We start from the raw sequence: 14,835 nt of genomic DNA, 5'->3' as shown, positions 1-14,835 counted from the left end.
GCCCATCTCAAATGCCAACTTCTTCATAAACTTTTCCTTCTCCCTCACCAGTCCTGCTGTAATTTCTCCCTTCCTTCTTTGAATTCCCCTAGCACTTTCTTTAGCTCCCTACGCACTTATCTTAAGCTCCCTACGCACTTATCTTACTCTACCATATATTTAAGTCCTTCGAGTATTTATATTCCCTATTAAAGCTTATTGAGCCCTGAGATACATCTTTGCAACATCATAATTTGCATATAACAGGCAGTAACTTAGTATTTTGTGAATGGAAGGTATATGGATGTATCTAATTCTACTTACTTTCCCAGTCATTTTCTTTGTGAGAATAGGAATATGTTCTGGCAGTCACTCATAAGAAAATTGGAGGGACACTAATGGGCTATTTCTTTCCATTCTTTTTTGTGTACATGTGTAGGGGGCTTAATACTTAGGGCTGACAATGATATAGTCTACCCTAAATTTGTTTGCCAATTTTAGTAAGACTATAACTGAAAGAAAGAATTCAGGCAATATATACTTCAACTGGTATGCATCATTCAACATGAATTTATAAAACCCTAGCTGATATCTGAACTAAGTGCTACTTTTAACTCGGAAAAAGCAGAAGTAGTATAACTGGATGGATGTTCAATGTTCCACATCAAATGATCAATAAACAGCTCTGTCTAAACTATAATAGATTTATGTCACTTATATTCCCAAAGCAATCATTTCTCATGGCTGCTATTCTTCCACGTTCGTAAAAGTTCAATAAACCAGAGGATGGGCAAACTTTTTCTGCGAAGGGCCAGAGAGTAAATATTTTAGGATTTGTGGGCCATACAGTATCTGTTGCAACTCCTCAGTTCTGCCACTGCAGTGGGAAAGTAGCCATAGATAACAACTAAACAAATGGGGATGGTTCCATTCCAATAAAATTTTATTTGCAAATCCAGGTGGTGGGCTGCATTTGGCTCTGGGGCAGTAATTTGCCTTTCAAATAGAATTGAGGGTCAGGAGTGGTGGCTCACGCCTGTAATCCCAGCACTTTGGGAGGTCAAGGTGGGTGGATCACAAGGTCAGGGGTTCAAGACTAGCCTGGCCAACATAGTGAAACCCATCTCTACTAAAAATACAAAAATTAGCCTGGCCAACATAGTGAAACCCGTCTCTACTAAAAATACAAAAATTAGCCTGGCGTGGTGGTGCATGCCTGTAGTCCCAGCTACTCGGAGGCTGAGGCAGGAGAATCGCTTGAGCCCAGGAGGCAGAGGTTGCAGTGAGCTGAGATTGAACCACTGCACTCCAGCCTCAAGACTCCATCTCAGGAAAAAAAAAAAAAAAAAGAATTGAGGCAGTAACAGTTTAAATGCAGGGTCAAGGTAGAGGTTTTTAAGGTAGGGAGGCACTGGCAGGAATACAAGAACCTAATCTCTGAGTCTTTGAATAAGGGTCAGAGAAAGAGAAGAAAAAACTCCTAGCTTTAAGTATAGTTATTGACACCAGTAATAAAGTCAGCCAATTACAGAGATAAAGAGTATAAAGAACCAAGAGGTTCAAAACTTTTGACGTTGGAATTTCTATTAGTTCAAGATATACATAGAACAGTGCAGATACTTCTTTAAAACAGTAATACTGTATTAAAGAGTTGATATGAAAGAAACAAATCTAAGGAATTTAATTCTGCAAATGTTGGTGCAAGAGGGTCTTTATATAGAAGAAACATCAAGCAAAGTTCGAAAATTACTTGAAAGAGGTGCAACAATGTTTAGCAAGCTAAATATTTTCTACAACAGCACAAAACATCCCCTCAGATCATTTGGGCAAGTTCCCTGACCTCAGGCATGTCACACATCATTCCTATGTTACTTCTTTCTGATGGACTGGAGTCTCTGAACTCTGTCCACTTTGTGGTTTCTATATCTTTAATTCCTACTAAAGAAATATGCTAGTGACTTTCACCTTTCTGAAAAGAATGCTTTACTGGCCAGGTATAGTTTAGAAAGAGGAAGTACTCAAGTATTAGAGGGCCAAGGAAGGAAAAAAAAAGGGAGAAAAGTGAGCAGTATACATATGCAAATGAGAACTGAGGTGAAAATGAATTCAACTAAGGCTCAGTGTAATCCTACTCTAAATTTTTCTTGCTTCAGAGTAACTTCTCTGACTATGCCCTACATTTTCTACAACAGCACAAAATATGCCCTCAGATCATCTGGGCAAGTCCCCTAATCTCAGGGATGTCACACATCATTCCTATGTTACTTCTTTCTGACAGACTAGAGTCCCTGGACTCCGTCCACTTTGTGGTTTCTGTATCTTTAAACTCCTACTACAGAAATATGCTAGTGACCCTTATCTTTCTGTACAAATTTTACTTCATGCATCAGGATCTTAAGCTATGGAATTTAACACTGTAGCTATGCTCTAATATGATAAAAGCAAAAAACAAACAAACAAAACAAAAAAATGCTTTGCAGAACAAAGCAAGGTATGAAGGGATAACTGAGATCTCTCTGTTTCCAGGGCTTTAAGGATTAGGGAAGGGTCCACTCCTTCTCTGGTGTATTTAATACATTAAAGAGGATCCACAGGTTCCTTCCAGTACACATCTTCCATCGTCTATTTGCAACCTATTTCTTCTTTTTATATCGTCTTCAATAAATCCAACATTCTCCCTACTGCTCTCTTCTACTAGTAGAGTGGGTCCCATAATTCCTTTTTCCCACAACAGGATTAGAGCAAAATCCTGAGTGAATAAAATGTTCTTGTTCTCAGCACAACATGCAGAGTCCCCCTTCTATGTTTTTCTACCTGCCTATTTTAAAAAGGTAATGTATTTTTTTTGGTCAATCTTAGTTTGCTTTTCATTTTGTGAACAATATATTCTCTCCTACCTCAAATGACCCAAAAGCTGCATTCATTTAGAGTTAATCAGCTTAGGTATTGGTTAGTAGTGGCCAGAACAGTAGTTTAGGAGTGAGGAAACAGAGGTTCCTAGTACTGGCTCTGCCACTAAACGTCATTTTGGAGATTTATGGGCCTCAGTTTCCTCATATGTTAAACAAGGAGGGTAAAGCTGGTCTCTGAATCCCTTCCTGATAGTCTATGGTACTGTGAATTACAACTATCAATTAGTATGATGCCACAAAAGGTGAAGAGCAAAGTTAGTAACATATGTAGTGAATGCATTTTTCAGACATTTTTACGGTATCTAGAAAACCTTATAATACTGAAATGTGAAATCCAACATTTCATTTTAAAAGTCTAGTTTAAGAAGTAAGATTTAGGCCAGGCGCAGTGGCTCACGCCTGTAATCCCAACACTTTGGGAGGCCAAGGTGGGCGGATCACAAGGTCAGGAGATCGAGACCATCCTGGCTAACACGGTGAAACCCCGTCTCTACTAAAAATACAAAAAATTAGGTGGGCGTGGTGGTGGGTGCCTGAAGTCCCAGCTACTCGGGAGTGTGAGGCAGGAGAATCGCTTGAACCCGGGAGGCAGAGGTTGCAGTGAGCCGAGATCACGCCACTGCACTCCAGCCTGGGCGACACAGTGAGACTCCGTCTTAAAAAAAAAAAAAAAAAAGTAAACAAGATTTAGTAATCCCAGATCTTCAGAAATACAGTTAACCATCATTTAGTGTAGTGTTTCTAAATCCTTTTTTCATTATTGACCCTCTAAAAAGCCTTTTTAGACATTTTTCCCCTAATTGCTCCCCCTCCGTGAAATTTTAATAACGCATATATAGTATATATCTGTGTACATACTGTATGTATATCTGCGCTTTATACATAAGGGTAAAAATTTTTCACACTCCCCCAAGAACTATTTTCTCTTCCCCTTGGGGGAAGTATCACCCAGTGAGAATGTGTAATTTAGATCAAGCTTCTGTGGTACCAAAACTTTCTGCTCCAATAAAAAATAGGTGTAGGCCAGGAGCAGTGGCTCACGTCTGTAATACCAGCACTTTGGGAGGCTGAGGCAGGCGGATCCCCTGAGGCCAGGAGTTCGAGACCAGCCTGGCCAACATGGTGAAACCCTGTCTCTACTAAAAATACAAAAAATTAGGCCGGGCACGGTGGCTTACGCCTGTAATCCCAGCACTTTGGGAGGCCGAGGCGGGCGGATCACGAGGTCAGGAGATCAAGACCATCCTGACTAACACGGTGAAACCCTGTCTCTACTAAAAATACAAAAAATTAGCCGGGAGTGTTGGTGGGCGCCTGTAGTCCCAGCTACTTGGGAGGCTGAGTCAGGAGAATGGCGTGAACCCGGGAGGTGGAGCTTGCAGTGAGCCGAGATCACGCCACTGCACTCCAGCCTGGGCGACAGAGCGAGACTCCATCTCAAAAATAAATAAACAAATAAATAAAAAATAAAAATAAAAATACAAAAAATTACCAGGTGTGGTGGTGGGCGCCTGTAATCCTAGCTACTAGGGAGGCTGAGGCACGAGAATTGCTTGAAGCCAGGAGGCGGAGGTTACAGTAAGCTGAGATCGTGCCAATGCACTCCAGCCTGGGCGACAGAGCAAGACTCCGTCTCAAAAAAAAAAAGAAAAAAAAAATGTAAAAAAGTCCAAAGCTTATTTGCTTGACAACCATTTCCATTCAAGCGGCTGGAGGTGAAGGTCAGAGGTGACAAAGCAGCTGAAATGACAAATATTACAGTCATGGCAGACGATCTGGAGGTGAGTGGGGGAGGATACTAAGTTTCTTCAAAGGAGTGGGTAAGAAATGGGTTGAAGTTAGAAAAAAGCCGTGCTCCACACCAGCTGGCTGCTACTTTCGGGTCCGAGTGGACTATCAGGGGAGGATGTTCAGATTCAGATGTTTGTCAACCTCAGGGTGGGTGCGCGCTCCCCCTCAGGTCAGCCCGTCCCACTACCCCCACCCAAGGTTGAGGGTGGGTTCTCCGGACACCAGGAACAAGGGAGTTACCTGCAGAACCTCAACAAATAAAGGGACGGGAATTCTATAGGAAATCACTTTCCCGAACACCTCCTCCCCACCGCTTGCCTCCTCCAGTATCTCAACCCGGCTCACCCAAGTCCATTGATCAAAGGGGCACTGTTGACTCTTCTCAGAATGTTGCCGTCTGCGGTAGTGGAACTCGGCAGCGACTTGAAACCTAGTTTCATTTTCTCCTGTGCCATGTCCGGGTCGAGGAATAAGTTCTCAAGGCTTTCCGGCTCCCGTCCACACAAGGACAAGTCTACTTAGTGGGCAGGTGATGTAAGGAGAGAGGCAAAGGGGAAAAAGAGAAGAGAGGAGAAAGCTCTTAGACGAGTAGGGGTGCCCACCTTTGCAGCCCTAGCAGCCCTAACATCAGTGAACACAAAGTTAGGCAGGACTGGCTCCGAACCGCCTATCTCCCATGATCGGGGCCTCTAACGATGAGAAGATCCCCCACTTCCAAGTCTATAATGTAACTGTGGAATTTAATCTGTCACCGCCGCGAATCCTTCTCCATCTCTCTCAGCCCTGGCAATTCATGGTAAGCCTTTCCGGCCAAAACAAAAACAACAATCTGCCGCCTTTGACAATCAGTTGGGTCCCGCCCCTCAGAGCCTGCGATAAGCTACCAGCCGGACGACGCCTGTTGTGACGCAGGCAATGACGTCACTTCAGGCGCCTTAGTCAGCTTTGCCAGGGGCGCACGCGCAGTTAAGAAACCGCTTTATCCCCATGTCCTGCCCTCCTTCCTCTTTCCCCAATGCCCACTTACCGTGGTTGTGCCTCTACTCTTTTACTAACCCTGGCATGGTTTCCTTAAGCATTATTTAGAAATGAAAGCGTTGGGAGGAGTGAGGTCCTTCCTGCCCTATGCCTAATTCTCATTTTTCTTATCCCTTTATGACTGAGGCCAACAAGCTTCTAACCTCCTATGATGCATTTTTCCATCCTGTAACAGCAGACACACTACACCTTTGTAATTTTAGAAAAGCAAAAGTCTGAAAAAAAAAAAAAAAGATACTGCTACCTAAGTGCTTAGAGGCCACTTGGTCCCAAAGGGTCTTGCTAAGGTGCTAACCTAACTGAGCTCATTTGGCAAACGAATTACTGTTTTCAGTGTGGTTTCTTTCTTTCTTTTTTAAACCATAATCGTACAGTTTTTTGTTTTTTGTTTTTTTTGAGATGGAATTTCGCTCTTGTTGCTCAGGCTGGAGTGCAGTGGCCGCGATCTCGGCTCACTGCAACCTCCACCTCCCAGGTTCAAGCGATTCTCCTGCCTCAGCCTCTCGAGTAGCTGGGATCACAGGTGCTCACCACCACGCCTGGCTAATTTTTGTATTTTAGTAGAGACGGGGTTTCACCATGTTGGCCAGGCTGGTCTCGAACTCCTGGACCTCAGGTGATCCGCCCGCCTCGTCCTCCCAAAGTGCTGGGATTACAGGCGTGAGCCACCGCGCCTGCCTCAGTGTGTATTTTTACATTATATATAATCTGGCTCCTCACAGCTATTCATATAAAAAATAAAGACCTCAGCTAATTTACAAAGATTTGAGTTAAAGCAGTGAGGCTTTTTTAAAAACAAATATGTCAGAATTTAGTATCAATGCAAATCAGTGTTTTCATTTCAGGTAGTATTAGAAGCTACATACATTCTAAGAATGCTGCCATGGCTCATATCGTTTTAAGAACTACTCTTTTAGAAATTTTCACCATCACTTAATGAGCCACACTGAGTACTGAAATCTTAACTCCATGCTAATAATTTTGTAAAACCACACATTTTAGTAACCATATAGAGAACTGGCAGACAAGGCAAATAAACCTAGTGAAATGGGAGTTATTAATTAAAATAGTCATAACGCTGGTATAGCACTTTACATATAACATTTTTTTTTTTTTGAGACGGAGTTTCGCTCTTGTTGCCCAGGCTGGAGTGCAATGGCGCAATCTTGGCTCACCACAACCTCCACCTCCCTGGTTCAAGCGATTCTCCTGACTCAGCCTCCAGAGTAGCTGGGATTACAGGCATGTGCCACCACTCCCAGCTAATTTTGTATTTTTAGTAGAGATGGGGTTTCTCCATGTTGGTCAGGCTGGTCTCGAACTCCCGACCTCAGGTGATCCACCCGCCTCGGCCTCCCAAAGTGCTGGGATTACAGGTATGAGCCTCCACGCCTGGCCTACAAAATGTTTTCACATACTTATCTGGATTGGTTCAATCATCAACCCTGCTCAGCTACCCAGTGGTGAACTTAAAATAATGGGACAGTCTTGAGATAGTTCGTGACAAGTTATGACATGTAAGGTAATAAATATGTATTCTTTGTTCATTCTGGGAATAGAATAAGACAAACTTGAGTATATTAGGCAGAATTAGATTACTTAAATCCCAGACATGAGGATGATGTGGAGTCTCCATTCCTTATATAAGACAGATTAGTAATAGCTACCGTTTGTTGGGCACTTACTATGTGCCAGGTACTGTCCTAATCACTTTAAATAGGTGATTGCATTTAAAGTTTACAATAATTCTTTGAGGTAGGCACCATCACAATGCCCATTTTTCACAGGAGGAAACCAAAGCCCAGAGGGGTTTACTCAAGTTGCAACTACTAAGTGGCAAAGCCAAGATTCCTCTGCCCTTCTGTTTAAGTAAAAAAAAAAATGAGATGCCTCAGAATATCTCCTTGAATTTCTGTACTCATAAGCACTTGATAAATACTTCTGAAATTATTTTATGAATAAATGCAGGTTTAAATAGCCTATCTTTCATAGTTATCTTGTAAAGTAGGTAAATCATTTCTATTTTACAGTTGGATAAAATTCCAAAGAGATTAATGGCACATAATTAGATAGCAGCAAAATTCAGGCTAGTATCAAGATGTCCTAAAAGCCACTGTTAAAATTCCCAGGGTACCTGAACGTTTATAAAAGACGGTGGTTAAAGCTGAGTAAATTCAGGATGAATGCAGAAGGCAGTGATTAAAGACAGAACAGAGTCAAAAAACAAATTGTCTGAATAACAGAAAAATATGAAGCAGGCCAGTGAACAAGGGAATCTTACCTCCATTGTGTTCATTTTAATTTTCAACTTTTGCTAGTATTCTTGGCAGGTAGTAAGGTTTCATACGTATATTTTGAATAAATAGACAAAATTTCATCCTGCCTAAGCATTACAAGTATCTAATTTTTAAATAAGTACAACAACACTAAGAAAATAGGTATAATAAAATGACAAGGGAAGAGTGACTAAGGGACTATGTTTCTAAGAAAAGGAGTAATACGAAATAACTAAATATATGAGATGGTAATAAGTTTACAGCTATTATCAAAGAGAAGGAGCTCCCTTTTACAAAAGAACAGCTACATGTCAGGAACCCCAAACCTGTAAAGATATAAATAGGACTCATAGTACATACACAAATTGGAATATCAAAAGGAACAAGTAATACAAAAACAGCAAGAATTCTATATGCTACAATGGCAAACACAACATTAAAGAAATTGTTTTTACTTCTCCCCATTTCTACGCACACATTATTATACCAACCTAGCTGTGTTTCTTGATCAGTCCTTCCAGTTCCAGGGAAATATGCCATGATCTTGGGACACTGCTTTTGTTAGATCTAGACTTGACAATTAGGCTACTCTTCTCTTTGCATATCCCAGTCTGCTGCATCTGTCCCAGGCCCTCACCTATAAAAGGGAACCAACAAACATGTGATAATCAGCTCTTTATTTTACCAGTTGTCATGACAACCTTGAAGCTACGTTGTAACCTTTAGTTACCACAAGAGCAAGTCAAATACAAGTCAAACCCAAATCTACAAACCACAAACACTCCAAACCTTCCCAAAAGATTTACATGAAAGGTAAAAAAAAAAAAAAAAACTAGCAGGCAAGAATGATGTTAATAAAACCTAGAAATGATGGCCAAAGTAGCATTATTCTCCTCCCGTTCTCCTAAATTGTTAAGCTCCTGAGGTCAGTGCATGCATGTGGTCAACAAATGATTGTTTAGTAGCTATTGTGAACAAAAGAATGTATTATAATTTCTTTTGAGCAGGGAGTAGGAGGTGGGGCTGGCCTTAAGGGTTGCTGAGACCTTGAAATAAAAAGAGATACCTAAGTTGCTCAAAAACAGAGGTTGTTGTTTCTAATCTAGCTGGGAGAAAAATACAGGCAATTTAAAGGAAACTATCTAAAAGTACTTACAAATCCCTCACACTGCAGGCAGAAAGCATAAACAGTGAGGAATAAAATGACAATTGGCCTTGGCAAGTTTAGTATGGGATAATTGAAAAGAGGCAGGCAAAATTGTTATTTCTGGCTGAATTTTGAAAGCAATTTCAGAACTATTAAATTTCAATGCAATGGCCTTCTCTTCCCCAGGGCCATTCAGGTGGTGAGGATTAAAAGAGTTTGTGGAGTCCTGATAAGATAAGTAAGAAACAATGAGAAAGGGGCCCCAGGTGGGGAAGAACAATGAAAAATTGTTCTGAGAGACCTAGGGCACAACGACCTCCTTCCACATGTGGCCCCAGCAGCATGACTTGTTTCCACATGCAGCCCCCTCCAGCTCCCTCCAGCCCCTGCCTCTTTGCAGACAGCTCCTCCTCTGCAGTGCTGCCCTTTGCCTCGTTGCAACATACTTTCATACCTTCTCTAGTAAATCTGCCTTTCTTTACCTACAACTGTCTTGGTCAATTCCTTTACCACCTGTGCCACTGGCCAGCTGCACCTGCAACATTTTGGTAGTTCGTATGGGCCTCTCCCCTACTTTCTCCCTTTCCTCCAATTCCAACCTCTCGTTGGACAGTGTCAAAACCCTGAGATAATTTTAAGTCCCTGGCCGGGGCTGCTCCCCAGGGAACCAGAAGGTCCTGGTGGAAAGACACCAGACTGCTGTCCCACGATTCTGTGAGACTTCAGAATTTGCTTTACTTTTCAGTCTTCCAGAGGACAAATTCTAGTATCCCTCTGGCAATTGATGGCAACTGGTCAGGGCCATTTCCTGGTGTGGCCTCAAGGCCAGCGGGTGTGAACAGGTTTGGCTGCCTTGCCTAGAAGGGAAGAAGGCCCTCTCCTATCTCTTCTGGCGAAAAGGTCTGCAATCCCTATGTAGTGCAATTGGCACATATGTTTTGGGGAGCTCAGAGCCCCTCTTTCTTACTCTAAATAGTCCTGCAAAAACAGCCAGACCTCCTGCTCTGGACGTTCCCAAATTAGGTGATAGCAAGCAGCCTCAGAGCAGTGAGTCTCCCCATTCTGGTCCTCTCTCCTGGGATGGGACCAGGCTGAGTTCTTCCTTTACCCTTTTTCCTTGTACCGGGGCTAACCATCCAGCGTAAGGCCCCAGCGCTGAGATGTCCTTTCTAATAGGTGGGATGCCCCTTTAGAGAGTGCACTTGAGGCCGGGCACGGTGGCTCACGCCTGTAATCCCAGCACTTTGGGAGGCCGAGGTGGGTGGATCACCTGAGGTCAGGAGTTCAAGACCAGCCTGGCCAACATGGCGAAACCCCGTCTCTACTAAAAATACAAAAAATTAGCCGGACGTAGTGGTGCATGCCTGTAATCCCAGCTACCTGGGAGGCTGACACAGGAGAATCGCTTGAACCTGGGAGGCGGAGGTTGCAGTGAGCCGAGATCCCACCACTGCACTCCAGCCTGGGCGACAAAGCGAGATTCCATCTCAAAAGAAAAGAAAAGAAAGTGCACTGGAATCCCTCAGCAGATGTGAGTTGAGCCCTCTTCCTGGTGGGGCAGGGAGGTGGGGGCGGCGAGAGAGTGTGGTTCATGTCCGCAGCAGACGTTAGCCCCCGGCAGCTCATCGTTTTCCAGTCCCACCATGGGACAAACTTCCTCTATTCCGTCAGACTCACCTATGAGTTGCATCCCAAAACGCTGAGACAAATGTAACCCTCAGATTAAAAAAAAAAAAAAAAGTCGAATTTTCTTTTGTAATACAGCATGGCCCCTATGCAGAAAACCTCAAATCAGTCTCCTCAGTCTTTTATAACCAAGAGCAGGATAAGGACAGGGCTAAGGAGAAAGAAAAATGCAGGGACAAGAAGCAGGCTCAACTGTTGGCTGCTTTGCAAGCCCCCAGCCTCCATTCCAGGCTGCCCTAAGGATACTCCTCCAGATAACTGCCATCAGTGCAGAAGCCCAGGCCACTGGAAGGCAAACTGGCCCTATGGCATGAATGACGAAAAACCCCCGCATGGCTTGCCCCCTCTGCCACAAGCTCGGCCACTGGAAATGGGACTGCCCTGGAGGGCCAAAGGGTCCCTGGGACATAATCCCAACCCCTGATGATCATCAGGCCTTAAGCTGAATGGGGGCTTTCTGCTTTGGCTAGCTTCCAGATCAAACATGAGTCATCAACAAAACAAAACCAAGGGCAACTCTGGAGGTGGCAAGTATTATAAACTTCCCTTTTGAGTTAAAATGCTGCCTATCATGGAGATGCCCCCTGTACCCCTTTCTGGAAATACCTTTTGCTTATGTGGTAAAAACCTGGAAAATTACTATCTGGACTTTAACAGGCTTTTATTTAGATTGAGTCACTATTGGAATTGAGTGCACCATGAAAAGAAAATGGTTAAATTAAAAGGAGGATGCATAATAGTAACATGGCTGGTCTTAGAAAATTCTCTTGAGCAGTTAAAACCTTTTGCAAACTTGAAAATGCTCTAAACTCCTGGTAAAACAACAGTAGTCACCTTGTGCTGTAGGTCAGTTGCTAAGGCTTTGCCCTATCACAATGGTGCCTGGGTTCAATTCCTGGCTTTGAAAGTCAGTCCTTTGTGGTTTAATACTTGTGGTACTTTTGCCATGTATTGATTATTTTTCCCTCCATGGACAGCTTCTTATTTCCTGTCTTGAAATTTTCTTTTCTCTGAGTTACCTTTCGGGCAGTTCTAGATCTTATAAATTGCTTGCCATCTCTTTGGAGACAACTCATGTGTCCATGTTTAAATCATCCCCTCAGTTAAGGCTTCCTTTTTATTTTTTTGAGGCAGAGTCTCGCTCTGTCGCAAGGCTGGAGTACAGTGGTGTGATCTTGGCTCACTACAATCTCCACCTCCCAGGTTCAAGCGATTCTCCTGCCTCAGCCTCCTGAGTAGCTGGGACTACAGACGAGCACCACCACGCCCTGCTAAGTTTTGTATTTTTAGTAGAGACGGGGTTTCACCATGTTGGCCAGGATGGTCTCGATCTCTTGACCTTGGGATCCGCCCACCTCGGCCTCCCAAAGTGCTGGGATTACAGGCGTGAGCCACCACGCCTGGCCAAGGCTTCTTAATTTCACATAGGAGGTTACCTTTAGTAGAAGGTTCCAAAGCCAGAAATATTGGCTCTGTTGCCCGGGCGGAGTGCAGTGGCGTGATCTCTCACTGCAACCTCTGCCTCCCAGGTTCAAGCAATTCTCCCACCTCAGCCACCAGAGTAGCTGGGATTTACAGGCGCATGCCACCATGCCCGGCTATTTTTTTTTTTTTGAGATGGAGTCTTGCTCTGTTGCCCAGGCTGGAGTGCCGTGGTGTGATCTCAACTCACTGCAACCTCCACCTCCCGGGTTCAAGCGATTCTCCTGCCTCAGCCCCCCGAGTAGCTGGGACTACAAGCACCTGCCACCATGCCCAGCTAATTCTTTTGTGTTTTTAGTATAGACAGGGTTTCACCATGTTGGCCAGGCTGGTCTTGAACTCCTGACCTCATGATCCACCCACCTCGGCCTCCCAAAGTGCTGGAATTACAGGTGTGAGCCACTGCGTCCGGCCAGTAAGGAAGGTTTTAAATAAAAATTTTATATGAGAAAGGATTTTTTTTTTTTGACACCAAGTCTGCCTAGGCTGGAGTGCAGTGGTGTGATCTCAGCTCACTGCAACCTCCGCCTCCCAGGTTCAAGTGATTCTCCTGCCTCAGCCTCCGGAGTAGCTGGGATTACAGGTGCCAACCACCACACCCAGCTAATTTTTGTATTTTTAGTAGAGACAGGGTTTCACCATGTTATGTTGGCCAGGCTGGTCTTGAACTCCTGACCTCAAGTCATCCGCCTGCCTCGGCCTCCCAAATTGCTGGGATTACAGGCATGAGCCACCACGCCCAGCCAAGAAAGGATCTTGTATGACAAATTTTTGTCCTAAAGTAAAATGACCTGTTGTTTAAGAAAGGGGTGTTTAGGACAAGTCAGAAAGCCCTGATGTCCAAGTCAGAAAGTCCATGTCATAAATGGTCTGTGCAAGTAGTGAGAAGGTTCGCAAAGGAGAAGTTATGAAAGGAATTTTCTATGTGTTTAAGTCGGTTATAACTGAAAGGGAATTATTTAGGATAGTCTAACATTGGTCCCCTATGTTAAAAACAAGATTTTCTTAAGATATTAATCTGGTCTTAATAAAACTGTAAGAAGTTAAAGCTTCACAGAATAATATCTCGGTTCAACTTTTGCTGTGCCCTGCTGCTTTCAGCTTTTTCTTCCCGGAGAATGCCAAAGATAATAACTCTCTCCTTCATTTTTTGTCAGCTCCTGTAACTTTTTCCTCCAATTCTGTTATTATGGCCTAATGCTAAAATATTTCATCTTGAAAATCAAAAAAATTAAGCAATGTTTTCCTCTAATATAACTTAATTCTGTACCCTTGGCTTTTAAAAAATATGTCTAAATTCTCAATGTAAAAAAAAAAACTTTTCACGCTTTTCCTAAGAGTCATGTATTCACCTGCTATACTCATAACCCTGAATACACTCTTCTTGTGTCTAATTACATTTAAACACTTTTTCATTGAGTTTAACTTCCAGGCTATCTAAATGGGCTTCCAATAAGGAAAAACAGTCACACTGCAAATGGTTGTGGGGTTTGTTTGTTTGTTTGTTTGCCTTTTCAGTAACTGGCTTAAGAAACAAACTTTTATCTTCTAGAATTCAGCAGTTTCACTTTCAAGTAATGCTGTAAATGGGATATCAGTCTCTCCCCAGTGATGCCTGCTACCTTTATGAGTCTCCCCTGGATTCGGCTGGTCACCAGTTTTGCCTTGACATACTCCCACTCTGTGATGAGTCCCTCCCTCCAGCAAGATTCAATATCCTAAGTCCCACAATCTGGGACAATGACCCACAGGGTCTCTTGACAGACCAACAACCATAGGTGGGGTCAACTCCACACCCCTAATCAGCAGGAAGCAGTTGGAAGATGAGACCTCAGCCCCAGTGTCAAAGATTTGTCATTGGTGTTCTGAGGGGTGTTACGGTGGTGGGATGTGGAGTCCTGAGAATAAGCAACAATGAGAAAGGGGCCAGGTGGGCCCCAGGTGGGGAAGAACAATGAACACAAACAACCAGAGGGCACACCTTCCACACAGTGGCCCCAGCAGCATGACCTCTTTCTGCACCTACCCGCCTCCAGCATGACCCTATAAAACTTCCCTCCAGCCCCTGCCTCTTTGCAGACAGCTCCTCTGCAGTGCTGCCCATTGCATCCTTGCAACATATTTTCATATCTTCTCTAATAAATCTGCCTTTCGTTACCTGTGACTGTCTCCGTAAATTTCTTTAGCACCTGCACCACTGGCCAGTCACACCCACGACAGAGTTAATATTTCTATAACTCTTAGAATAGTGCCTAGCACATAACAAGTGTTATGTAGGTGTTTGTTAAATAAAAAATCCAAATCTAGGCCGGGCGCGGTGGCTCCTGCCTGTAATCCCAGCACTTTGGGAGGCCGAGGCGGGTGGATCACCTGAGGTCAGGAGTTCGAGACCAGCCTAGCCAACATGGCAAAACCCCGTCTCTACTAAAAATACAAAAAATTAGCCAGGCGTGGTGGCAGGCGCCTGTAATCCCAGCTACTTGGGAGGCTGAGGCAAGAGAATCGCTTGAACCCGGGCGGGGTG

At 43.7% G+C, this 14,835-nt stretch overlaps 1 protein-coding gene across 5 annotated transcripts in view; it reads right to left on the bottom strand.

Moving 5' to 3' along the window:
- Positions 1 to 14,835, bottom strand: part of PABIR3 (PABIR family member 3) — a 59,729-nt gene that overhangs the window by 43,734 nt on the left and 1,160 nt on the right. For all 5 annotated transcript variants that reach the window (XR_004668932.2, XM_008967183.5, XM_008967186.5 and 2 more), the window contains exons 2-3: positions 8,488 to 8,633; positions 5,028 to 5,196 (exon numbers count right to left, since the gene is read on the bottom strand). Coding sequence is in view for 4 of the 5 variants with exons in the window: in XM_008967183.5 (XP_008965431.1) it covers positions 5,028 to 5,196; positions 8,488 to 8,536 (218 nt within the window). In the remaining variant the exon portion in view is untranslated. The remainder of the gene's footprint in view (positions 1 to 5,027; positions 5,197 to 8,487; positions 8,634 to 14,835) is intronic.

Source organism: Pan paniscus, chromosome X (assembly GCF_029289425.2).
Source record: "Pan paniscus chromosome X, NHGRI_mPanPan1-v2.0_pri, whole genome shotgun sequence".
In the NCBI taxonomy this organism is placed as follows: Eukaryota; Metazoa; Chordata; class Mammalia; order Primates; family Hominidae; genus Pan; species Pan paniscus.
The sequence above is the reverse complement of the archived record's forward strand: the minus strand, read 5'-3'. Positions and strand labels throughout refer to the sequence as shown.